The sequence below is a fragment of the Babylonia areolata genome, chromosome 8, assembly GCF_041734735.1.
Source record: "Babylonia areolata isolate BAREFJ2019XMU chromosome 8, ASM4173473v1, whole genome shotgun sequence".
NCBI classification, from domain to species: domain Eukaryota; kingdom Metazoa; phylum Mollusca; class Gastropoda; order Neogastropoda; family Buccinidae; genus Babylonia; species Babylonia areolata.
The window spans coordinates 22,000,056-22,028,053 of NC_134883.1; the positions used below are offsets into that span (position 1 = coordinate 22,000,056).

At 36.9% G+C, this 27,998-nt stretch overlaps 1 protein-coding gene across 7 annotated transcripts in view; it reads left to right on the forward strand.

Annotated features, from left to right (window-relative positions):
- Positions 1–434: 434 nt before the first annotated feature.
- Positions 435–27,998, forward strand: part of LOC143284650 (uncharacterized) — a 51,418-nt gene continuing 23,854 nt past the window's right edge. For 4 of the 7 annotated variants that reach the window (XM_076591535.1, XM_076591539.1, XM_076591536.1 and 1 more), the window contains exons 1-18: positions 435–502; positions 2,940–3,158; positions 3,512–3,668; positions 4,584–4,650; positions 6,018–6,096; positions 8,144–8,239; positions 9,973–10,044; positions 12,672–12,749; positions 13,242–13,304; positions 14,857–14,994; positions 16,378–16,488; positions 17,205–17,262; positions 18,694–18,759; positions 21,697–21,759; positions 23,646–23,687; positions 24,249–24,311; positions 24,864–24,926; positions 25,992–26,057. In XM_076591535.1, the coding sequence (XP_076447650.1) occupies positions 500–502; positions 2,940–3,158; positions 3,512–3,668; positions 4,584–4,650; positions 6,018–6,096; positions 8,144–8,239; positions 9,973–10,044; positions 12,672–12,749; positions 13,242–13,304; positions 14,857–14,994; positions 16,378–16,488; positions 17,205–17,262; positions 18,694–18,759; positions 21,697–21,759; positions 23,646–23,687; positions 24,249–24,311; positions 24,864–24,926; positions 25,992–26,057 (1,504 nt within the window). In that variant the 5' untranslated portion in view covers positions 435–499. The remainder of the gene's footprint in view (positions 503–2,939; positions 3,159–3,511; positions 3,669–4,583; positions 4,651–6,017; positions 6,097–8,143; positions 8,240–9,972; positions 10,045–12,671; positions 12,750–13,241; positions 13,305–14,856; positions 14,995–16,377; positions 16,489–17,204; positions 17,263–18,693; positions 18,760–21,696; positions 21,760–23,645; positions 23,688–24,248; positions 24,312–24,863; positions 24,927–25,991; positions 26,058–27,998) is intronic. The other 3 variants (XM_076591537.1, XM_076591538.1, XM_076591540.1) reach the window with 3 other exon arrangements.

Consider the following 27,998-nt stretch of genomic DNA (forward strand, 5'->3'; position numbering starts at 1 on the left):
CTTCTTAAAATTTCACATACTGGCAATACATGCATTCTTAAGAGAAAACGTGAATACAACATTATATTAGTAGCAAATGAATTTAAAATGAAATTCAGTTTGCAGTTGCGTTACACATTACACAGGTATAAAGGGAAACAAATTGTCATATATGTATAATTTGAAGTCAGTTTTGAAACAGTTGTTGTTTTTTGCATTTGTGGTCTGGAGCTTTTTTTTGCCATCATTACATGATACAGCGCAACAAGATACTCTCCAAATGTTTTATTCAGACTATGTTGATGACTTCTAGAAATATCAACGTACATAATTATGATGAAAATATTTTTTTAAAAATCATCTTCGTTTGGCGGTGAAAAACTTACGGTATGAAATGATTCAATTCTCATTGATTGCAACGTTATGCCCAACAAATTGACTTGTTGGAGATTATAGTGCAGAAGACTGAAGAAATGGTTGTCTCCTGAGAAGTGGGGTTGAATGTTGGGGGTTACAAAGAATGGTAAGTAGGATACTTTGCCAACATTTTTGATTTGATCAGTTCTTCAACTCTGATGTTTTTGTAGTTTAATGAATAAGTCGTAAGATAACTTGAAGAAGCAACTGCAACGTTGAATGTTTGCATGACGGAACTGTCTGTGTTTGTGTTCGGAACACTTACACTGGAGCTGATGGAGGATTCAGGGGAGAACGAAAGTATTTTTGGAACTGTTATTTTTAGAATGCCCCTGCTGGCTGCCACAGAAACTGTTCGTGTGCGCACATCTAGGTTAACTGTCAGTTTGAGCAACACTGCACTAGACTCGATCGTCCTGAAATGCTGATGTTTTTTCCTCGTTGCTCGACCCCTCTAGGCTGGTGTCAGGCATCAGCATCAGACCTGATAAGTGCTCTGATGTACCTACACGGATTGTGGACTTCTGATTGTTCAAGTACTGTTAGGTTCCTACATCAACATTCGTATATATATGATTCATGAATGATGCAGAAGAATATTATTTGAAAGCAGAGAACACCGAAACAAAGATTTATTTACTATTGTATTAGATCTAGTATTGTTTTACTTCAGAGTTTTATGAAAAGGAATAAGGATAATGAATTTGTGACTCATCTTACATCCATGGCGATGGAGCAGTTGTGAGACCAGTAAAAGTGCTAAATATGTTTCTTAGATATTACAGCCTAAATTCTCATTGATAGTATTCATAGTTTTAAAAGCTCTGCACATGGAGCTATGGGAATTTATTAAACTTGTAGCTTGAGTCACAGACTGATGAATAAATTAAGCAATGAGGTAATCTTGTCAGCCTGATGATTGAAGTGTTTGACACTGTTTAGTAGACCTTTAAGTTAAAAGTAAGTGATTCTGGGTTCTTATTAACTCTTGACATTTGACAGCAAAGGCAAAGAATTTTCTATGTAATGGTCTACTTCTTACCATGCATAAATACACAGTATAACATTAGATCCTGTTCAGAGTTTTGCAATAACTTACTGGTGTTGAAATATGATTGAGAGAAATCATTATTAAGTGATCGGTATTCAATTATCTCTGCTGTACAAATGTAAAAATCCAAAGTCTTCCTGAACTTGTTGAAGGTACCAGAAATGATTAATAGTTGAAATAGTATTAGTAACAAAATATAATCAATGAATATGAATAAGTGATGAAATACAAATAAATATCTTCAATAAAAAAAGAAAAAAGAAATAATGCCTTGTAAAGAATTACTACTATTACATAATAATGGTTGGGGGTCTAACTAGTAGATTTTTAGAGGACGGAAGGGATGTCAAAAAGTTTAGACAGAGCACTGGATCAAATTTCTGAATAGCATAACATAATAGTGAAGGAAAACAATGGCACATAACTCCTGTCAATGTAACTCACAAAGATTTTTTTTAATTACAAAGATACTTTACAAGTTTATCAACATTCATAACAAAAAAGTTTTTTTCTTTGCTATTTTTCATACTTTCCGTGTGTATGTGTGTGTGTGTGTGTGAGAGAGAGAGAGGGTATGTGCATGTGTGTGTGAGTATGTGCATGTGTGTGTGTGTGTCTGTCTGTATGTGTGTTTCAAATGTGGAATGATTATATATGTGTGTGTGTGTGTGTGTGAGAGAGAGAGAGAGAGAGAGAGAGAATGAATGCTTGTATGCACAGACATCGAAATGTGTGAAAGAATACAATTTATTCAGTTCAAAATACTACTACTGTGTTACTGTTGGCCTTTTGAAACAGCTTTTTAGAAATAAGTCAAAGCTGAAACAATGGTGGAAGTAAAAGCAAAAAGGTTTTCTTTCATGGATTTTCATGACTTTACCTTGTTCATTAAAAAGAAGTTTTGCGATTTTAAGTTGAAAAAAAGAAAAGAAAATCCCCAGACTTATCACTGAGGGAGGTGTGGAGGGGAAACAGGGATATGTCACTTCGTCATCATAATAATAATGATAATAATAGTAATTGGACATTTATCAGTGTTTTCCTTATTGCACAAAGCGCTTTACAATCCACACACATACGAAACACACTCAGTCCTCAACTCACAATCATGCACAATAAACATATATGTGCAACATACTCATTCATACAATACAGACATACATACAAATATACATACATACAACATATATACATATATATCTACAGACATACATACATACATACATGTATACATGCATGCATTCATCCATGCATCCATACATATATACATTTGACACACACACAATACAGCATTACAAATATACCTATACAATCAACTAGCTACTTTCATGATTGAGAGAGGGTCTAGAGGAAATGCTGCTGGAAGAGGAAAGTCTTGAGGTTAGATTTAAAGGAAGGCATCGAATCAGTTTTGTCTGTTTAAGGATTTGTAAATTTGTGATTAGTTACTCATTACTTTATATATATATGATTTCTTTTTCCTGGTGTGCAGGTGGAAGAGGAGGAAAGCCTGCGTCCCAACATGTGTGCGCTGGCTGTCCTGTCATGCCGACCTAACTCGCATCCATTCCAAGAGCGGCATGTTTCATTGCACGAACCAGTCAAAATCGGCAGATCCGTTGCTCGGGCCCGACCTTTGGAAAGCAATGGTGTTTTTGACTGTAAAGTGCTCTCTCGCCATCATGCTATACTGTGGTATGAAGCTGACAAGGTATGTTGGATTGTTGCTTTTGTGATTTTTTTGGAAAAATGGTTAATGCTAAGGTGTCTGATAACCATAACTGGAAGTGTATTAATTTTTGTTTGTTTCGGCTCTAAAAGAAAGAAAAAAAGAGCATTGATGATTTAAGTTGTCATTATTGGTAAATACTGACAGTACTCTTAAATGGAGGGAGAGGGGGTGGGGAATAGTTCTGTGTGATTACTGATTTAAGACAAAGCCGTTGCATGCTGACTTTGATGTCTGTGTTAGATATGTAAAAAACAACAACCGAAAACAAACCCAAACAACCATGCTGTTTGATGAGATAGTAGTGGTGGATAAATTGTTGTCTTCCTTGTCAGTTCTACATACAAGACACAAAGAGTAGCAATGGAACATTCATCAACAATCAGCGTCTTTGCAAGAGTGGAGAAGAAAGTCCTGTACGAGAAATCTTCTCTGGTGATCTGATTCAACTGGGTGTTGAAGTGGTTGAGAATAACCGTCGTGGTGAAAAAAGTAAGTCCACAGTTTTGAAATTAAATCTTCATTATCTTTCATTCACTTCAGTATCATTATGGCTATGTAAATGCTGCATGTGAATATGTGCATGAGTGAGGGAGAGAGAGAGTGTGTGCGTGTGGTAATGTGTGTGTTTGTGCAAATGTGTGTGTTTCTTTGGAGTATATATATATATATATATAGGTATGTATACAGGGAAGAAGAAGACAAAGTTGACTGCAGGATTCTTCAGAACAAAGAACAAAAAACTTAAGTTTATAGAAATCTTTTTGGTGGTAGATGAATCCTCTTGGAGTGAGGCACGACGTTTCGAACCATTGGCCCGTTGTCAGGTGATGAAAAGAGGACATTGTGGATAGAAAAGCCTATGTGAGAATTGGGTGATGACATACAGTTAGTTAATTTCATATCTTCATTACAGATTGTTAATTCCTCTCTTCATTATCTTTCACTCTCCTCAGTATCACTGTGTGAATTATGTGCTGCATGTGAATATGTGTATGAGTGAGAGAGTGAGTGTGTGTGTTTCTGTGTGTCACTGTGTGTGTGCCCAGACGCATGCTTGTGTGTTTGTTATTCCTGTGCCATCAAAACCACTTTTTATGATATAATTGCTAATACTAGTATTGTAGTAATAGTCAACTTTTAATTTAAATATTTGATTTCTTTCTGTGTAGATTTTAGGTGTACAATACATTTTACAAGTTCATGATGTACTGAATATTTATCACATGATAAAACATAAAACGGGGAACAAATTCAGAGTCTTTGTGAGTGGTCTTGCTTTGAAAGTATGCTATTTCTTATTTTATTTGTATTGATTTTTGGTTTTTCAGAGGCAGGAAAAATTTCATACAAATTTGATTGCAGATTAATTGTGCATTTTCTGAAATTCTGCTGTTGTGTTTTCAGTTACTCATGGATGTATCATTGCAACAATTACCCTCTATCACCCTGATGGAAGGGAAGCAAAACCACTGTGAGTTTGATATATTGCTCCAAAGTATTTGTGTGAGTGTGTGTGTGTGATGGGGGTATTTATGTGTACATTTGTGTGAATGTGTGTGTGACTGCGAACTTGTGTAACACATATATGAAGATATTTTAATCACTGGATCAGTTATTTGAAATGATTAGTCAACATAATTTTATTTTAATTAATGCTGGTATAGAGACTATGTGCACTGGGATTATTATTTAGTTTTGATCAGTTTGTCTAATAACTCCAGAGACAAATTTAAAAACAGTAACAAAAGCCGAGCAAGAAAAATCCTGCCGATTGGATTGGATATGACAATAACTTTTAAAAGCAATCTGATCAGTTTTTACCAGTGTCCCCTTTTTACATAATTAACATGCAAATTCTTACAGAGTGAATCCTCATTTTAGTAGCTTAATGCACAAATACGTTTGCAGGAAGTATGTAGAAATTGAAGATTCCTTCATCCCAATTACATTCAGTTATAGTAGACTTTTTTCTGCAGCATTTGATTGGCTCTGGTGGCAGAATGGTTTATATGCTTAACTGTTAATATAGTGTGCGTGAGAGTGTTGGTTCGATTTCCACTCTGGCCCTTTCTCCCAGGTTTGACTGGAAAATCAAACTGAGCATCTAGTCATTCAGACATGATGATAAACCAAAGGCCCATGTGCAGCATGCACTTGGTGAACTGAAAAATAACCCATGGCAACAAGAGTGTTGTCTTCTGGTGAAATTCTGCAGTAGAAATCCACTATGATAGGTACACAAATATAATATGCATGCACTCAAGGCCTGACAAGCGTGTTGGGTTATGCTGCTGTTGGGCATCTGCTTAGCAGATAATTATGGTGCAACATGTATGGATTTATCCGAATCCAGTGATGCCTCCTTGACAAACAAACTGAAACTGGCTCTCAATGGTCTAAGTGTAGGTCAAAGGTTTGCTTAACTCTTTCGCCACCAAGTTTCTGTATAGAATACACTCTCCAGAGGCAAATATTTTAGACTTGACACTCTTGGTCACACAATTCAGTTTGTGTCAAAGAACACAGTGGACTTGTTCACTTTAAACTCAGTTAAGAGGGGAAGTTAGCCAATTTCCTATTGGGCAGAGAAGTTAGATGCATCTGTCAAACTTTGTTGCAATGTGAAAACAGTCCATTTAACATGACACCTCGATGTTGACTTTGTCGTCTTTTGCCGCAAAAGAGATAATGCAGATGACATGTTCTAAGGTATGCTTTAACACCTTGAAACTGACACTGAAACTGAATGGAAGATTTGCTGTAGGTGCACTTGCATGTCATTAAAAGTGCCATAATTTTCATTGTTTTATTGATTATTGTTTCTGCTTTTCCTGTTAGCCCTTTCCTGGATGCCCCCAACCAGCCTGGCATAAAGATTGAGACTCAAGACCTCTACCTCCTTGCACAGTACTTACAGGTGAGACTTGATATGCAATTTATTTTTTAAAGATTTAAAGAAACTTGGTAAAATTATTCAATGGTCATAGTATTTTTTTAAAACAAACTAGTGTACTTGCAGCATTATGTATATTTTTCACAATAGTCATGATATTTTTCATTTGTTGTTTTCGTTCCTGATGATCGCTTTGGTGTGTGACTTAGATAGTCTTAGCTTCAGCCAAAAGCAGCCTGCCAACAGTCATTAACCCCTTGCCTGCCGAACAGTTTAATAACATTGTCATTTGTGTGTGCCGAACGATAACTGAGGGTTGCCACCTAAGTGCAAAGAAACATGCACTACTTTCTCAAATACAAAGGTCACCTTGAAATTTTGCATGATGTTTGCTCATATTCTGCTTTTATAGATGATAAAGTTGTTCCAGTTCTTTAGTATAACTGTTGTTATTGTTGTTTTAGATCGGAGTCAAATAAAATTGCCATGAAATCAAGTGGCTATTATTTCTCAGCATCACAATTAATTCCAAGATTTCCAGTCAAATTTGTTTTCTTTGTGTGCCTGTGGCCCAGGATTACAAAAACAGCTTGTTGAAAAAGAAACTTGGCCACCCAGCTGTGTGTTGGCACCCAGCCAACAGATACCACCCCCTTTCTCTACCTCACCAGCTGGTGGCGAGCCTGACTGACCACCACTCTTCTCATCCCCCTTCCCTTTCTAGCAACACATGCAGAGTGACAGGGCTTTTGCTGCCAACTGATTCACACTCAGTAATTCACTGTCACTTTACTTCTGGCCTGTGCAGACACAGGCTGATCTGTCTGGGGCACAAAACTTACATCACTGTTACATTCACTCATGTGTCACGAAGTGGGTTGTGACTGTTATTATCATAATCCAAATCTGCACCTGAATCATCACTCTTACCACTACACAGGCTTTCTTCCCTGCTGTCTGTATCTTAAGTGTTTTCTGAGCCACTTCTAAGGCTGGAAACCGTTGATAAATGAGCAGAGATAGATCTTTGGTAGACAACACCATTTTGACTGTGTATGCAAGTGACTTCGGAATTTCCTACTGCCTATGTCATACAGTGCAGACTGCACTCTTCAGTCTTCAAACATTCAAGAAGACAGGGAGAAACAAAGTAGGTCGTTTGACTTTAAATATCAACGGTGAATTGCTGATGAAAATGGATGTGAGAGATATGTTCTGCAGGCATACAACAGTGCAATAAAAGGGACTAAGTCTCGGATCCCAAGGCAGGCAATGAGTTAAGATTCTGAACTGAATTGAAGTTTGTGTGTTTGTGTTCGTATGTGTGCGTGCACAACATGTGTGTGCGATTGTGTCGGAAAGGTGTGTGTGTGTGTTTATTCATATTTGTGTGTATATTTGTTAGTGCTTTAGTGTGTGCAAGTATGTGTGTGTGTGAACATGCGTACATATTTAGCCAATATTATTTAAGCATATCTTACTGTGCATGTGCATGATTTGGAGGGACTGAGCTGCAGAGAGAACTGAGCCAACAAGACACATTTTCAGTAGTAAAAACAGGCCTCAGAGTCTGTAAAGTAATGACCTATTGTGATATGTGGTATTCACACTAGGCCTCACAGTGTACAGTAATAACCTACTGAGGTATGTGGTATTTCAGACTAGGCCTCACAGAGTGTAAAGTAATGACTACTGTGGTATGTAGTATTCAGACTAGGCTTCACAGAGTGTAAAGTTGTAATGACCTACTGTGGTGTGTATTATTCAGACTAGGCCCCACAGAGTGTAAAGTAATGACCTACTGTGGTATGTAGTATTCAGGCTAAGCTTCATAGAGTGTAAAAGTAATGATCGACTGTGGTATGTAGTATTCAGGCTAAGCTTCACAGAGTGTATATACCTGTGGTATATAGTATTCAGAATAGGCCCCACAGACTGTAATTTGTGTAAAGTAATGACATGCAGTTGTATGTAGTATTCAGACAGGCCTCTCAGATTGTAAAGTAAAGACCTACTGTGGTATATGGTATTTGGACAAGGGTCATAATGTGTACTGTGTGTATTGCCACAGGAGGCTCTTCACAGGGAGAAGATGTTGGAACAGAAACTGAGCAGCCTGCAGCAGTTGGTCCTCACCACTCAGGAAGCAGCAGAAGGAGGCTGGCAGGTCAGTGTTTTCTTTCGTGCTCTTTGTGAGTGGGAATTTGGATTTTGTTAGGAAAAAATGGTAGCCAGGCACTATTTCTATGAGCCTATGGTTATTTATATTGAAATATGTCAGGATTACTACTTAAAGAAGAGATAACTTGTCACTAAAATATTTGGACTTTTCCCAGGTATGTATTAAGTTTGCGACAAAAACACTGGTAGCTTTACTTTGAGGAATCTTTCTGGATTCTATTGATTGCTAGAAACCCCATGTACGTTATGTGTAGTCCTTTATTTGAACTGTTTGGTTGGGTTACTGGCTGTTTTTTGACTTGCTTGACACATGCTTAGCAAAGTGGCAACACACAGTTCAAGCTTTGTGATCAAGGTGCACCAAATCAACCAAAATTGCTTTCTTTAATTGATGCTCAGAAAGAATTGAAGCATCAGCTTGAAGAAGAAGACAGTGATGAACTTTTATCAGACAGTTCAGTAGAGAATAAAGGGAGCAATGAAAGGACTGGTAAGATTGATGAGCAGTGACTGACATTGTACAGAGCAGACTCTGACCATAAGACTGACAGTGATACAACCAAAATAGCAGCAGTACACAGTGCAAGCCACATTCTTGGCACTGAGCCAGTGCAGGGGATGTGTAGAGGTAGAGACAGGATGAGAGGACTAAGCATAACTGGACAAAGTGTACTGGATCAGAGGAGGGGGTGGAGGCTGAGGGGGCGTGGCCTTGCTGTGTTTGAGGGGATCAATGTAGGGACAACAAATAACACGCAGCATGTTATTCCCGACTTCACTGGGTGATAGTGGACTAAAAAAAGGCCCACACAACACAGACTGCATTGACTTTTTTCTCTTTTTGTAGATGATAATCAAGATAAGAAGTTTTTTGAGGAATCCAAGTTGTATGCATAGCAGGCACTCAAGCAGGTATGGGCAAATCCAGGCAGGCAGAAAAAAGTACTCCAGACTGTCAGCATGGACAGATACAAATGTGTTTGAAATGAAACAGTTCGTGGGTCTGACTTTCCTGATGGGCATGATGATTTTTTCAAGAAAACTGATTTGATTGAAAGGACTGGACAATCACATCAATGTTGTTATCACTAAGAGTAGTCACAATGAATCGTGTATTTGTATCTCTCTTTTTTTTTTCATTGTGGCTGTTCTTGTATAATTTGTGTGTACAGTTATTACCCAGTTGTCCAGAAATAATAATATATTACTGTGCAAATAAACAAACTAATGTTCGTAAAATGTTGAAAATCTGACAAAAAACAAAATACTGATATGAAAACTAATGCATGTCTTTGGTAAAATACAAAATTGGAAAACATCACATGTTTTGTATTCTTTATTCATTTACCCTTCAGAAAATATATACTTTATGGGTCTCTCTCCAATAACAAAGCACATAGAATTTTTGAAAATATATACCCGTTTTTTGTTTTGAAAAAACCTCCAAAAACCAACTGGCAGATTTTTAATTTCACTTACATCTTATTCCCTAGGCAGCGAAAGGGTTAATATGGGATTAAGGTTGTCATATTGACTCTAGCAAATCACAGTCTGTAAATGCTTTAGCTCAGTCTTATCCTTACCAGAGCAGCCACTTTATTTTGAGTCTGTTTTGACATAGTGTGTATAAGTGTGTAAATGTGTTGTTTTACACATGAATCCCTGTGTGAAGTACATGTTATGATGTTGCTCATTGTGTGTTGATGATGCATTTTTCAGGCCCTCATTGATGAAGACAAGTTGTTGTCTCGGTTGGAGATGCTGGAGACACAGCTCCATGTATACTCAAAGGTACATTTGTGCAATCATGTGTTTTTTATTACAGCCAACTACAATATAGTTTTTGCATTGATGTTTGTTTGTTTTTTGTTGTTTGTTTTTATTTGTAAATGTGGATATTTGTATTAGTTGCCAAAGATCTGCAACTTAAATAGTTACTGTTAAGGATCATCAGTCCAAGTCCTTCCCCTAATCTCACACACCTGCACACATAGAGAGACACTACATGCACTGGAACTCTTACAATTGTTTGTAAATTTTTTAACTGTGGTGATTTGTGCCCATCTGAATTAGTATCAGGAATATAAAAAAGTTGTGCGATTTATTATTATATTGTGTAAGAACAGAAAGTGGTTTATTCTTCAAAGTATATTTTTTCAAAATTTGTTATGTTCATTTCTGATATATTTCATTGATTTTTGGACAATTATATATTCATAGTAGTTTTAGTATGATGTTTGCCAGTTCTGCGCCATTCATTTTTCTTTTGATGTATGTTGCTGTGTATGGGCAGGCGTGAGATTTTTCCAACTATAGTCGGGTTTCTGACCGAAAATTGGCTGCAGAGGCCATTTTTGAGATTCGCGTAAATCCATTGAGAAAATCGGAGGGGTGGAGGGGGAGGTGAGGTTTTTTTCTGACCCACGAAGATTGCACATTGTCCGACAGATCGACAAGACAGACCCACAGCGTTTGCTAAAGATGCTTGATTTCGTCCATCGTCTTCAGTCATTGACAAAATGAGAAAACTCACAAAGGATTAGAGGATTTTTGCAGCAGAGATCGATAAAGGAGTGAATAATAAGTGGAACTGGGTCTGGCAAGATGAGATCGTGAAAACAGAAGTGAAGAATAAAAAAAATAACTTTACGGGTAGGCAACATCATTCACAAAATAGACACCACAGGCAAGGCCAAGTGAGGTTGGTGTCAGATTGTATGGGTGCAACTCTCCAGTCTAGGCACGGAAATCAGTTTTCACATTTGCATTAAAAATGGAGCGTCTGTTTTCTAGGAGAAAAAAGAAAGAAAGAAAAAGCCTATGGGCCGTTCTGTATCGTTTACCGATGATCTGTCAAAAATGAAAACGGAATACTCTTTCCAAAGCGTCGTTTGTTGATCCCTTGAGAGGCGATCCAGTGACTTGTCAGAGCACCAAAATCGAAGTCTGCAAGTTTCCTAACGCACTGTGAAAAGCACGCATGCGCGCACATACACACACATGCTGTCGATCACACACACACACACACACACACGTGCGGCACAGACATTGGAGCGCGCGCCCGCGCACACGCACACAAACTTGCACGCGCGCACAGATACATCAGTGCGCGCGATCTCCATCCATGTCAAACCACAAGGGCCGTGGGTACATCTGCTTGACCCTCTGTTCATTTAGCAGAAGCTGCCAATGTTTGCCACTGTATGCACAAGTAACATTCAGTGTTGGATTGAAACAGAAACTTTGTAGCAACTTATTGACCTCAGTGCCTTTTCTGACACAGCCGACACTTCCGTAGTACAGACAGTTCATGGCAAGAGTCAGTGTATTTAGATTTGAGACCTATAGCCGGCCAGATTACCGAAGTTACACATGCACGCACAGACACAGAGAGTTGAATTGAATGTGCGTGCGCGTGCACACACACACACACACACACGCACACGAACACACACTTTGAAAATCCGCTATTTTCAGCGGAAGAGCAGTTGATTTCAGAGAGAAAAAAGTCACTCCCCAAAACCCCGCCCCCCTCCTGCAGACTTTCATGATTTGCTGAGGTACACCTCCCCTCTCTCTTGAGTCTTCTACCAGTGCTGAGGGAGGGGTGTGGTGGGGTGGGGGGTATGAAACCATTGTCAATGACTGTGGCAATTTTGGCATTGAGCCAAGACACTGACCACTAGCTCCAGCTAAGAATCCTTGATTGCTTGGAAGTGATATAACCAGTCACAGACCCACCCCCTCCTCCCTCCAGTCATTCCACTTCCCCCTTTCTTTCCTCAGCCAACACACATGCATGTTGGAGGAACAGAGACTACAGCTGAAGAGACCAGATGGTCAGTTGCATTGGTACAGTGCAAACTTGTGTGCTAAGAACATTTTCCTTGAAAACACACACACACTCACTCACTCACACAAAGAGTTTAACACAGAGAGAGTTGTATTTAAAGCAGTGTACATACATGAACTTTTAACTCTTTCCTCCCATGTCCAGCCCGACCCCTATTCTCAGTCTCTTTGTCTGTCTGTCTCTCTTTCTCACATACAGAGTTGCATTGAAACCACACACACACACACACACACACATGAGACGCGATTTTGAAAACCATGCCCCCAAGGCTGACTTTACAGGTTTGGAAGCAAAAACACTTCAGTTTAGGAAGAATTGGACTGATTTTTTGTCTTCTGTGGGTTGGAATACCTCAGCAGCATTGGTGGCCCGCAAGTGCAGATTTCATGGTTTGAAATTCAGAAAAACTTTCAGCTTCAGGGGGCTTCGCCCCCACCAGGGGTGTTGCCCCATGGACCCCCACTGGGGGCCTTCTGTGGCCCCCAGGCCCCCACCTTTCAGATTCAGTCACAATTTCCCAATCTCATGCCTAATGGGTGTTCATATGTTGTTTTTTTCTTGGAAGAACCATGCTGAGGACACACTAAGACAGGAATTGATGGCGTTACAAGAAGATAAGATCAACTATGAAACTACAGCCAAGGTAAGTTTCTGTAATTATTTTGGAAGAGATGGGTTTGATGGTGTATGCACATGTACATTTACTTCATATTGTACAAGTCCACTGTGTTGCTTAATTTCTTTACTTTGGTTCATATTATGTTAGTGAAGGCATGATAGAACATTTTTATTGTGCGTGACAGAAAAAAGGAAACTGAAAAAAAGAAAGTATCTTGATAGGCAACCAGGAATGTGCATGATAACACAAGGTGGGTCACAAAAATCTGACTGGACATGCATCTTTTTAGACCATGAAACATGAGACATGTAAAATGATTAAATGATTTTATTAATATATTTTTCTTCTTGTTTTTTTGTAATATAATTTTTTAAACAATTGGTGCAACTGGTAGTCCATTGGAATTAATGATTTTGTCTGCTTACCCATTTCAGCTTTTATGAATGTGTTTGTAGCGTATGCCAGTCTGATTACATAAAATGCCAAAATGGAATATTGTGTGAATTTGTTTTTCAGGAATCCTTGCGGAGGGTGCTTCAAGAAAAGCTTGATGCTGTCACAAAACTGTCTGACTTGGAGGTGCTGTTGATTTCATTTTATCTTGTGTAATACTTATTATTTTTTTGGATTCACTTCAATGCCACATGCACACATTCACATACACTTTGACACATTGACATGTGCATGCATACATGTACTTAGAGAATTAATGATTGACATGAGATTGTGCAAGTGCAGTTTACAAGCATACTGACATAATCTCTTTTCTTTGGATTGTTGTACAGTAATGCAAGAATTTTGTGTGTGCGTGTGTGATTTTTTGTGTGTGCTGAGTTACTTTTGTGTGTGTGTGTGTGTGTGTGTGTGCACGCGTGCATTTAGAGTTGACTTCATCAAGATTTTCCGCCTTATAAATAATATTAGTAATAGTATTTTTATGTATTGATCTTTTTTTTTTAATTTAATTTTATTTTATTATTTTTTTCTTTAAAAAAAAAAAGTTTTGTTGTTTTATTTTATTTTATTTATCTATTTATTTATTTATTTATTTATTTTTTCTCAAGGCCTGACTAAGCACATTGGGTTACGCTGCTGGTCAGACATCTGCTTGGCAGATGCGGTGTAGTGTATATGGATTTGACCGAACACAGTGACACCTCCTTGAGCTACTGATACTGATAAGAGACAATTGTTTGTATTATTTATGATGGTTATAGCAAAGTAAGGAGCCTTTTTTTTACAATTTTATTTTATTAAAAAGAATGTTAACAAATTTTTAAATATATACCGAGATCAGCAGAAGAAGAGATAGGCAGTAAAATTGATGATTAACATATAGCCTATAGTCTGTACTGATCTCGCCAATCCATGAAAATCTAACTCTACAAGTGTTTGCTGTTTTGACAGCTGCCTTGAAAAGACTGATGGTGTGACATATTGGACACGGTGCTAATGTCTGTGTATTTAGATATTTTTGTCTATGTGGGTGGTTTATTGCAGCTTCTCTCTCTTTCTCTCGCTCACTTGGTCTCTGTATGAGTTAACTCATTTATATCTGTAAATGTGTATAATCGTGTATTGTTTGGTGTGTGTTTTTACTGTTTTTTTGGCTTGTTTTCTTTTAGCTTTATCAGGGTTTTTTTTACAAGTGGTCAGTTTTGTATTCCAGTGGTAAGTGGGTGCGGTAGCATTGAACACAGTATGTGTGTGTGTGTGTGTGTGTGTGTGTGTGTGTGTGTGTGATTGCAAGTACATGTTTGATAGCAAGTGTGCTGTATGATTGCACAGAGGGAGAGGTGTTATGGGGAGAAGGGAACGTTCAGAAGGGAGTGGGGGAGGGCATGAACGTGTATGTCTTTGTGCTTGTATTTTGTGTTTTATGTGCTTACAAGGAAATTTTCCTTATTTTTTTTTTAGAACATAATGAAATCTGAAGTATGTCTTTGTTCTTGCATTTTGTGTTTGATGAGCTTACAAGGAAATTTTCCTCATTTAATGAGGGTGTAATGAAGTCTGAAGTATGTCTTCATGCTTTTATTTTGTGTTTTAAAGCTTACAAGGAAATGTTCCTTATGAGATAAGGACATAATGCAGTCTGAAGTAACTCATTCATTGGGATTGCTTGGTCCAGCGGTCATTGACCTCAGCAGAAGACGAGTGCAGTCACGTAAAGGAGATGTGTGAGTCCAGTCAGGAGGAGCTCCGGCAGCTTGCCATCAAATATCAGGACCAACTGAAGGAGGTTCAGGATCTGCAGGACAAACTTCAGGTTACTGGAACCATCATTGTTTTGTGTTGTTTTCCTCTTTGTCACAGCAGAATGGTGTGAAACTCGGGCAGTGGTTTGTGTTGTTTTACTCTTTGTCACAGCACAGTGGTGTGAAACTTGGGCAGTGTTTTGTGTTGTTTTACTCTTTGTCACAGCAGAACAGTGTGAAACTCGGGTTGCTCTCCCGAGGCAGTGCGCATTGTTACAGTGCAATGCCACCCCCCTTTTTTTTCCTTTCTTCTGCCTGCAAGTATATTTGTTATTGTATCAAAGTGGATTTTTTGATAGAATATTGCCAGAGAGAACCCTTTTGTTGCTGTGGGTCCTTTCTGTGTTCTGAATATTTGCAACACTCAGGACCTTGGTTTATCATCTCATCCGGATGTATATGTTCCTCATGTTTTTGGTGGAAATGATAAGGATGTGTCTGGGTGGATTGGTGGATGGGATTTGTGTGTGTGTGTGTGTGTGTTTGTGTGTGTGTGTGAGTGTGGTGGCGGTGAAGAGAGTGCAGACTTATCTGGCTTGATTTTATTAACTCTCATCCAAACAATCCATACATGAAAATCAACTGTTCCATGAAGCCTTTCAGTTACATTTAAAAAGAAAGTCTATTCAATCATTTTTTGGGTGTAGAATGGTGGACGTTAAGTTGGAGTAGGCTGTGGGGAACAAAAATCTGGTCTTTCTTACCTTAGATCATGGAGCTCTCACTTCCATAGTTACTCTGACCTACACGCCACTACCTTATGAAAGTGATCAGGCTGACGTTAATCAGTGGAGTGATGGCTTATTGGAAACTCATCAGCCTAGAAAGCAGGAGAATCTGAGCATATGTGGTCAAATTCCAAACTTGCCAGAATTTTCATCCCTTAGACTCTTGAGTGGTGCTTTGGATGCTAGTCATTTGGCCAAAAACAATCAACTGAGGTCCAATGTGTAGCATGCACTTACTGCACGTAAAAGAAACCAGTTGAAAAGAGAGTTGCGCTGACAAAGTTAAGTAATAGATTCCACTCTGTTATACATGCGCTTATGTGTTACACACACACACACACACACACATATATATATATATATATATATATATATATATATATATATACATATATATATACATATATATATACATACATATATATGTGTGTGTGTGTGTGACTGAAGTCTGACTGAATGACACAGGAAACAAATGATAATGCCTAAAGGCAGCTGTCGGTCAGCTCTACCCGTATAAACCACCCGTTGTGTTTGTAAAGCGCTTAAAGCTTTGTCTCTGACCAAGGATAGGTACTATGCTAGTAATCTACATCTATCAGTCAGTCAGTCAGTTGGTGTTGTCAGGCTGTGAATACTGACTTTGGTGTTGCTATGATTGGGCCTTAGGAGGCAGAGAAGAGACATGCGGAGGAGATACAGCGGACAGAGAAAGAAAAGGAAGAACTGCAGGAAAAACTGGAAGAGATGCTGATACAGGAAACCTCTCTGTCCAACAAGGTAAGCCTTTTTCACCTGTGAGTGAGAGTAATGATAGATAAAATGCCCTTGATTATAAACTTTTCTTTAATTTGAAAAGGTCTGTTTGTATTGTACATTGATTTGGAAGAGACTGGACGAGATCTGGATATTTCAGAAAGTTTTCAAGCATTTAGAGTAGTTCAGAGAGCACAATGAATAGGATTGTAAAAAAACAACTGGTGAATAAATAAACATGAATAAGTCAAGAAGTTAGGAGGCAGAGTAGAATATGTATTTCAAATGATATAAATATTTCCATTTCCTGTTGTATTATAAAGTGAATGTAAATGGCGAAGAAGTGTGAAAACTGTGCGGACAAAATTCACTGTCAAATGTATGGTAGTTTCTCTTGTGCTTTTTTTTTTGTTTTTTTGCGCTACTGTTAAACACTTCAGGTTTTATGTGTGTGTGATCATAAGGATGGAAATGTATATATGTGTAAATGTATTTTAGTTTTATGAAGCATCTTGCTTCAGATAAAAGCAAGGTTTTATACTTGTAAATGTATTTTTAGTTTTATGAAGCATCTTGCTTCAGGTAGAAGCAAAGTTTTATTAGCTTAGACTAGTTTGAGGATAGGTAACCAAGTTTATGGATTCCAGGTGAGGCTGGCATATTTGCCTTGTTTGATATCTCATCAAGCGTAGGGAAAGCAGGTGAGGCTGTGACAAAATATGGCATTCTTCTTTCCACAGATTGAATCCCTCCAGGTAGACAATGATTTCGCAAGAGAACAGCTGGCAGCTATGAAAGGTATGACTCTGCACCCAAAGCTTGAGCTGATTGCTTTAGAATGTAACTCTTTCCTCTGTTATCCTTTCATTGCATGATTACTTTGGTTCTTATGATATTATTGTAATATTGTAATCCAGGATACTCATATCTATGGGTTCTTTCTTTTTGGTGTGATGGAAAGGATCTTAGGGTAAAGAATGGTTTATTTTGAGCTGACTGCAAAGGTGGTTTTAAATACTTAGAAAAAGGATGGGGAAATTTAAAGTGATGTGTATAAAGGGGTTTTATTCTGCCATTTTCATGTTCATGGATTGTCTGCAGCGTAAACATTTTCCTTGGTTCTATTCTTTCATATTTTCCTTGGTTCTATTCCTTCATTTTCATAATTTTTTTTATGTTAAAATCTTAATGGATGAATCATTCAGTGTGTAGATGTTATTGCATTCATTTCAGTGATCATTCCTTTTTTTTCTTTTTCATTTGCAGTTACACTTCTTTTTTCTGTTTAATATGATAGTTGCCAGGAAGATTGACAGTGATAGAAAAAGAAGTAAATAAATGAATGGAACCAACAGATTATTGGACACAAATAAAGTGCAGATTAGTGGAAGATAAAATGAACGAACAGAAAACAAGTGATCAGATGATAAATGAGATAAAATCGCATATCTGGTTTTAGTTTTATTGTATGTAGATCAGATAGTTAGACCATTTCTTGCTGCTTTTGCTCTTTAAACATGTGTACCCAAGGATAAACAGCTATGTATGCATGTGCATGCATGCACATACACATGTATTATGTATATAATTAAAACAGGCACATTCTTGCTTTTGAAAATAGTCTCAAGATGTTGCATGAATGGAAATATCTAGGATGATTTTTACTTTAACCAGTTGCATTTGTAGAAGGGATACAGTTACTTGTATACACATGTGCGTGTGTTTGTGATGTATCTGTGTATGTGTGTGGGGTGTATATGTATATGTATATACTCCGTGTCTGTGTGTTTGTATGTGGGTTTGTTCATGTGTGCCTGATTCTGTGTACATGTATGTTTGTATGAATGTGATGTGAGTGTGTGTGATGGAATTACATGTGTTTATCCTCATGTATCAATGTGATTAAAACAGACACACTTTTGCTTTTAGAAAGTCTCAGGATGTTGCATGAGTTGAAATATTCAGGATGATTTTTATTTTAACCAGTTGCATTTGTAGAAGGTATACAATTACATTTGTGCACTTGCGTGTGTTTGTGTGTGTGTATGTATGTTTGTGTATGTATGTGTGTGTTTGGTTTATGTGTGTGTGTTTGGGTGCATATGTATGTACATGTGTGTATATAGGTGTGCATGTTTATGTGTACCTGATTATGCGTACAGGAATGTTCGTGCGAGTGCGAGTGTGTATGTTTGTCATGGAATTACATGAGTTTTTCCTTATGGACAGCCAAACTTGAGTCATTAAAGGAGACAAACCAGAAAGAAGAGAAAGCTTTGGAGTTGGGCTTAGAAGGTGAAGCAGCATGTTTTACATCTCTGCTTCTTTGTCTGTCTCTCTTGCTCTTGTGCTTACCCACTCATTCTCTCACCTTATCTCTCTCTGTCGCTTTGTCTTTTTCTCTACCCGCTTCTCATTCTGCCTCTTTTGTCTTTCTTATGCTTTCATTTTGTGTCCTTTTATTTTTAGCCTTTTAAAGATGAATGCGTTTGTCTCTTTGGTTATCCAGCTTTAGTATTTTGCTATTGTGGAACTGATTTTGATTGGCTTTTTTATTGAATCTTAGTAGCTTTCGTTTAATTTTTTTTTATGATATAATCATCTTTAGAACGCCTAACTTCTTGTCTGTTCCAATTAAATGTCAACAGTTCAGATAGGATATCTGATGATAATTTGATTGGCTGCTTATATTTAGTATGAATAACACAGATAGATTTTTTTTTTTTTATCTTAAAAAGTTTCTGTCTGTTGTGTTATGTCTCTGAGCTCACACTTTTACAAACATCATGAAAAAGGTTTATGTGTTCAGCTTTTTTTTTTCAATTTTGATCAAGATAAATGAGGATAGACACATTTGAACTGATGTGTGCTGACTCTTTTTTTGTTTCCAAGAGATAACATACGGGAAAAAAAAAACATGTGTATTAATACACATGTTGGTAACCTTTTTGGTAACAGATATGATGCACAGATAAGAAGAAAAATGCAGATTGGAAATATCCTTTTTGATATATTCGGTATGTTTAAGATATAAAAATATTTACTAATGCACAGATTGGTAACATCCCCCCCACCCTGTTTGACTCACTTCTGTAAACAAAGTGAGTCTGTGTTATAACCTGGTGTTTGGTTGTCTCTGTGTGTATTTGTGTGTCTGTGGTAGACTTTAACATTGCAATTTTCTCTGGAAATACTTTGTCTGCCAATACCAGATTTGACTTAGAAATATTAGGGGAAAAAATTCTTCACAGTCATACCAATAATTGATTGTAAGTCTCCTGAATTTAGCTGTATTTCTGAATCATTAACAGTTTATTTCATTGATGTTTGTTCCGCATTCCAAAAACCGCTGTTACCCATTTGCAGCTTCTCGATTGTCTGATGAGAATACAGCATGACCTTGTTTTTCTTGTTCACAGTTAAAAGCAAAGAAATACACATTCTGGACAGAACACATACAGTGACACTAACTACATTATTGACATGTTCACTGCATATGAATATTCTAATGTGGACACTGAATTAACTAGAATGAACAGAAAAGAAAATTTGAATTGACTCTTTTCACTGCCATGTCTACACGGCACTGGTCAGTGCAGATCTTGACAAAACATGTTGCCAAGGCTGACGTGATGGCAGTGTCTCTTTTACTGCCGAATTAAAAGAATTTCTGAAATAATCATCGACGTGTTTACTGCAATGAATATTTTAAAGTGGATACTGAATTAACTAGAATGAACAGAAAAAAGAAATTGAATGGAAGGTGTCATCGTTTCTTAGAAGACGAAGCTTGTTGATCACTGATCTCTGTAGATCTATAAAAACGGACATATATTGCAGTGTTTTTGAGGTGATGGAACGCCTCCTTTACCTTGGACTTGAAAGAAATTTTAATTACACATACTTAACCATGACCCACTAGTGCAGACTCCGGCAGGGGTCTGACACAAGAAATTTTTTAAATGTCCGAGATATACCAAAATAACATGATTTAAACAGTGTTATGACTTGGATTGCCACTGTCGATTCATTCCGCTAAAAGAATATGCTCAAGAAATAATTTTTGAATGTCAACATTGAACCTGCGTTAGTGCAGTGGGTAATACCACTCGGTCTCGATCCAAACATCTGTGGTTTGAATCCGCATGGAAGCTTTTTTTTTTGCGAAGCTGTATATGATTATAATAACAAATAGAGAACACATTTCAAGAAACTAATTTATTATTTTTTTTAAAGTTTTTATATTTTTTTTTTAAGTGTGTATCACAAGTGAGTCTTAAAGGCCTTGCCTTTCTTGTTTTGTTTTTCTTTTGTCTCAAGGGCTTTGAACTAGCTGCTGCCTGTGTATTGATCTGATTTTTACGTTGGGATTTTGCCAGGCATCTGTGCAATACGCTACCTTTTACTCCTTCAGTAGGCCTTGACTGTGATACCAATCTAGAGCTGTGATCTAATAGATTTTGTGTTGTTCTCATGATGTATTACAGTGGAATGATATTGACTAGCATTGTCAGACAAAGCATGGGATTGGCGTACAAGTGTCTTTAGACCAGTGATTTATTGTCCAGAGTGATTATGTATGTAGATGTATGTGAGACACCTCTTTTGCTCCATGCCAAACATTTTTCTGGCTGCTCGTGTGTTTTATGGAAACAACACTGGCAAAACACAGACTTAAATTAAGCAGACTTTGCTAGAACCAGTCTGTGACCATGGCATTGCATTCTGAAAAATTTGGTGCTTGCATCCTTATTTTTGACCAAAAAAATTTGATGCTTCAGCACATAGATTATGAGTAGCACTCTTATCAGTATAGAAAAAAAAAAGTACAAGAAGCACATTTGAATAGCACTGGTTCATATGTGTGAATGAAGAAACTTAAGAAGCACAGATGATGAGGAGCACTAGTTTATCTGTTCTAATGAAGAAATTGTAAGAACATAATTATACAGGTTCAGGTTTGTTTGTTAATACCAGAGTCTGCTTGTAAATATCTGAAAACTGATCAATTGCCCGTGCATGCTTTTATACATTTGTTCTTAGCAACATTTCCCCTAACTTCAGTTGTCATAATGGCCTGGCTTTGGTTCATTTTACTAATTGATCAGAGAGTCTGATACGCATGACCCTGTAGGGAATCGTACGAGTGTTTGTGTGTGGTGCCATGAATGATTGTTTGTGTTAGATTTGCAGAGTATTATAAGCAAAGAAGTGTTGGTTTTGCTGATGCAGGTTTTTCTTCAGGAGATATTATACCTCTTGGTGACAAAGATAGTGCACCAGAAAATTTAGAAGGTTTGTTGCATGCATTGTTGTATGTGTATGTGTTTGTATGAAAATTTAAGAGATTCTTTTTATGCATTGATGTGTGTGATATTTGTGTGTATTTGCGCGCGCGCGCATGTGTGTGTGTGTGCGAGCAGTATTGGGTATATGTGTGTATAATTTGCCATCTTTGTGTTGTATGCAAAACGTTGTGTGTGTGTGTGTGTGTGTGTGTTTGCTCATTTGTGTGCGATGATGCGAGTGTTAGAATATGTATCTGCCTGTGATGATAACAAATAAATATTTGTTCAGCAGTATTTGTTATTCAGTTGTTTCACATACATTACCTGCCCTTTATTTTGAAATTTTGCGTGCAACAGAAAAAATTTTGGTTGCTCTTCCATAATTGGGGAGTTTCTCCAGTAAAGGTGCAGCATGATAGGAGCAAAATTTGAGTGGTTAGAGCATTGGACTTTCAGTCTGAGGGTACTGTGCCTCGGACATGATTCTGATTTAAGGGCATGATGGGTTAAAGGTGGAAATCGGTTGTTGTTGTTTTCTGATCTCCCAGGTCAATATATATGCAGACTTGCCAGTACCATAGTATCCATCTCAAGTCCGTACACATGCAGAAGATCAAATATACACATTGAAGATCTTGTAATCCAAGTGAGCATTAGGTGGATAAAACACAATTACACTGATCATGGACACCCCCCCCCAAAAACAGAGTATAGTTGCTTGAACAGTGGGGTAAAAGCAGTTATTCACCTAAAAAGCTATTCGTAGATCACATGCAAGTAAACATGGGAGTTGCATCCCAAGAATGAAGAAGAAGAATGGTGTGGTATTAATACCCCACCCCCAATCCCCACACCCTTCCCTTTTTTCATCTTGTGTTAACATGTGTGTTTATGTGTTATTTTCAAGTATCTTGATTTGTATGATTTGTCCTGTTCTTGTTGGTGATAAGATGACAGATATTTTGTCATTTTTGGGTGTCTGGACATTGTTCCATCATTTTAGCCATTCTGTGTATACCTTTGCAGCATTATGCAAGATTGATGTAAATTTAATTTTAATTACACATACTTAACCATGACCCAACTAGTGCAGACTCCGGCAGGGGTCTGACATTCCTGCCAGGAATGTCAGACCCCTGCCGGAGTCTGCACTTGTTGGGTCACGGTAAGTATGTTATTTAAACGTAATTTTAGATAGAAAATTTCCTTTTGCCTGCAGAGTAACTGTCAGATTAGCCTCTCCACATGATGTTGATTGTGAAAATTATTGACCAGTCACTTAATTACAAATTACAGCAGTTGAGTTCTGTCAAGAAGTTTTGTGATATTATTAAGGGCAGCTAAGTACATAGTTTATTACATTCTTTTAATGGAAGAGAGTAGGGCCGAAGGGAGGGAAAGAATATGCAGTCACTTTCACTACTTTGTGTTCAGTTTTTGAACATTGAATGTATCCAGTGACACACTATCATCTGTGTTTTTCTATTCTTTTTACTTATATCAGTCAGTATTGAGTGAAAGTTATTTTCTTTTGTTCCTGTTCATTTTATAGATTAATTGATATTGTTAGTTTTAAATGAGTTGTTTGCTCCTGTTATTGATCTCTGAGCAATTCTTCCATGTGACTTAAGATATAGTTTAAATAACTAAATTATTTGTTTCTATCATTGATCACTGAGGAGTTCTTTTATATGAATTGAAATTTCATTTGGCTGATCTCTATTATGTAAAAGTAACCTTGCTTACTTAAACATTGATAAGGATAATCTAATACAATATTGTTTATTGTTTTTTTTGGCTGATCTCTATTATGTAAAAGTAACCTTGCTTACTTAAACATTGATAAGGATAATCTAATACAGTATTGTTTATTGTTGTTGTTGTTGTTTCCAGAAAAACTGAAAGAACTACAGACTCAGATCGAGGTGTATAAAAGTGAGTGACAGAAGTATTTTGTGATGATTGAGATTGTGAAATGTTTGGTGTAAGTGAGTATACAATTATGTTCGTCTGGGATTGTGTGTGTATGAAATTGCATGCATCAGTGTTGGTCATATTGGTTTTGTGTTTGTGCACTGAATTTTTCATTCAGAAACTATATTTGCCTATAGTGTGTGTGTGTGAGTGTGTGTGTGTGTGTGTGTGTGTGTGTGTGTGTGTGTGTGTGTGTGCTTTCCTGAGAAGGGCTAAAAGTGTTTAGCGTCTGTTTCTTGATTTGTGACATTGTGGTTTGAATCAAGACATACAAGTTTTGCATGCCTGGTTTCCATGCAGTAGTATCTTATGTCTGTAAACCCAGGCTTTTGCATGAACACAAGTACTGAAGCAGAAAGAGGACCTTGATTACTTTAACGTGCTAGGATTTTAACCCCAGCATTCATGGTGCAGTTAAATATTTCACAGACTGTCTTATTATGGTAAAACTTGTCATGTTGTGAATATGTTTTTTCTTCCTTATTTATGTACATTTCATATTTTTTCATTATTTTTTTTCAGTCAAGCTGGAGAATTCAGACAAGAAGCTGAAAGAAAGCAGTGATAATATTGAGCAGCTTCAGAGTAAGTTGTGGAAAAATGGTGTCTGAGTTTTCCTTCTATCTGTTATTAACTTTAAGCAACAGGAATTTGATTCTTGTGTGTCAGCAAGGTGCAGTCATCCAGTATATAGGTGTGTGTGTGTGTGTGTGTGTGTTGTCTGTGTGTGTGTGTGTGTTAGCAGTAAATAAGTCAGTTTGACAAAAAACACATTTTAGATGGTAAGCAGAAAATATAACTTAATCATCCTGTGCAGTTTACACCCCTTGCAATTACATTTTTTATATTAAAAAAGAAAAAGAAAAATTAAAAACAGATATGGTTAAATGTATGAAAATATTATGTTTGAATTCTTTGAGTTCATAACTAACTAGATTTGACATGTGTGAACATGCTTGCACTTCTGCATATGCAGGTACAATCAGGGCTTAACTTAAAGAACTTGCATGTTCAGATTCTGTCTCTCCAATACTCACCATTTGCCATCATTGTCAGTCTAGAAACCATATGTTCATGCCAAATCAAATGAAGAATACTTGCTGTGTTGACTGCTAACCCTGAGGATGACTTTTGCAGAAGAACTGGAAATGGCACAGTTTGATTCCGTTCAGTACATTGCCAAAATTGCCAGTCTTGAAGGTCAGTGATATCTTGTGTCGGTTGGTCTATGCATTTTCTTTTCTTATTTATTTCAACGTGTTTTACTCTGTTGTGATGTCCTATCCCCAAGAAGCTCAGTATTTCTTTCTTGTTGTTTCTTAGGTGACCTTTTCTGGATCGTCGTTGAGCAAACTGTTTGTCTTTTTGAATGGTTGTTAATATGAAATTGTTAAGAACTTCTCTGGGGTTTAATGAGTAGATGATTAACTTTCCCTTAATTTCTGTAATTTTGAGTAGTAAATATTATTGTTCTTGTCAGCATGGTTGGCAAATAATTGTGAAAAGGAGGAGAAGGAAGGATGTTGCAGGTTACAGTTCCTTCCTAAGTTCAGTGTAGACATACATGACAAAATGATTTCTCTAAGAAGCAGCTAAGCATCAGAATCATTCACTGAAATCAGAACTATTAAAGCCGTAAGATTGGAAGTCTAAATCAGATTCATATTATGATTTTTCTGTAAATGGTTCCAGTGTCATTCTTTCTCAGTAAATCACTGTCAGTCAAATAGATTCAAGGTTGATGGCTGGCATAAACGCACACAAAAAAGAAACCATTAGATTTAATTACAGATTATATCTCACTAACAAGCAGTTGAGCATCAGAATTGTTTACTGAAGATAGAAATGTTAAAGCCTAAGTTTGGAAGTTTGAATCAGATTCATTTATTATTTCTTTGTAAATGGTTCCAGGGTCTTTCTTCCTCTATAAATCATTTGCAGTCAAATTGATTTGTTTGATGGCTGGCATAAACACATATATAAAAAATCATAAGATTATGTCTTTTCTAGTCTGTAATTCAGCCAACAACATTTAATGTAGAATTCAGAGTCTGAGTGAAATAGAGATATCAGGAAGTAATCAGATTGAAATGTGTGGAAGCAGTATATGGGCATGAGTTTTTGTTGTATTGTGGTAGAGATATATGTGTGAGTTTTCATTTTGTTGTGACTGATTTTTATTTTATTTGGTGTAGATGGTTTTGTGTTGATGTGACTTTGTGATGGTGGTTCTCACTTGATTTGGTTGTGTTTTGCTCTTTACAGAAAAGGTTAGACTGTCTCATGTACACATGAACGAAATGATGGAAAATGCCTTGGATGGCTTAAAACGTGAGTGTACATGTAGCGTATATATTGTTAAAAACTAGGAATGTGTGAATTAGGGAAAATGATGGTGTCTGAATTATGAAAATAGTCATATTTATGAATTCATCAACAAATGCACATACAGATATACACATGCACACAATTAGAAATGAATTTTGTTTGGTGTCATATTCACTTCTGTTTTCTGATTGTGTATGCAGTTTACAAGCATGGAATCCTGTTTTTTGTTTGTTTCACACATGTATTTCTTTTCTTTTTCTTTTTTTGCTGCCCCTTTCAACTGGACTGTTTAAGTAGCATTTCTTTGATGCCCATTATTTCAGGTCCCCCATACACAGCCTCACCTGAGTTCATCTGCCATAACCTTAGTGCAGGCAGTCCTCAGGGAATTGCCAATGCTAAGTCACCAGCAAGCCAATATAGTACCATTATATACATGTACATATATATATATATATATATATATATGCATAAAGCAGTTAATTTTTGGTTGTTTTTTTATTGTTTTTTTTATTATTATTATTATTATTTTTTTACTATATTTTAAAACAAAAAGGTAATGAATGTTTAAGAAATTCAGAGATACATATTCATACAGCATATATATTTTTCAGATCAGCCTGCAGCATTGAAATTGCTTGGCTTTGAATTTTCAGAGTGATTAGCTCTGCTGGGATAAACTGGCTCAGGGATTTCATTCTCTTCCATAAGCAGCAACAGCCGCAGTCATTATAAGTATCTGAAGCTGAGTAATATTGTTGCTTTTAGCTACTTTTCAAACAAAACAAGAAATGTAAAATTAACAGTATGACACATGGAGAGGATTGAAAATGTGGTTAATGGAAATGAAGTGTTCTGCTGTCCTACACAGACCTTTATCTGTGTTCATTTTTTCACTAGACCGTGTGTGTCAGTGTTATTTATTTTCATTTATTTTATTTTATTTTATTTTATTTAGTTTTTTTTTATTATTATTTTTTTTTTTTTTCTCTCAAGGCCTGACTAAGCGTGTTGGGTTACGCTGTTGGTCAGGCATCTGCTTGGCAGATGTGGTGTAGCGTATATGGATTTGTCCGAACACAGTGACGCCTCCTTGAGCTACTGATAGTGATACTGATACTGTCAGTGTTCTGCTCTGTTCCACAGACCTTTATCTGCGTTCATTTTTTCACTAGACCCTGCTGATGTTTTCTTTTGTATTGCTGTCTTTGTATTGTTGTGTTTCTTCCATTCTCTCTGTCAGTCTGTCTGTTTCTGACTTTTGCAGGCAGTTTTGTGTTTGTGGATGGTTTTAGTATGTTGATTCCTCATTTAGTTATTCTAAATTGATAAAGCTACTTTGTTGATCTCTCTTGACTCAGTTTATGCATGTTTTTATTTTAATTGATGGCATCAGCATTTTTTAAATCATAAGTTGTTATTATTGTTTGACTGATTACTGTTTTAAGATCATTTAAAGGATAGGCATTGCTGTAGCTCATTTAAAGATTTTTTTTATGTTTACACTGAGAATTATTCAGACAATAGATTTGCATACTTTATGAATGTTAAGACACATTTTTACCAGTTAAGGAGAAAAATTAAGAGACAATGGATGACATACTAAGGTAAATAATCATTTAATAGTGTCTTTTACATTGATTTGATTAATTAAAGAATTTTACTCATATGCAGGATGCGTGCACACACACCTGCACACGCGCGCGCACATACTGTCTCTCTCTCACACACACACACACACACACACACACACACACATGCCCTCCCCCCACACACCATACACACATTAACAATCTGTGTCTCTAATACTCACACACAGAAGACAAATATGGGTATGTATATGTTGATATGTGTGTATATATGTGTGTGTGTGTGTGTGTGTGTGTGTGTGTGCATATATGTGTGAGTATACACATGGGTGCTCTCATATCATCAGTCTGTTAC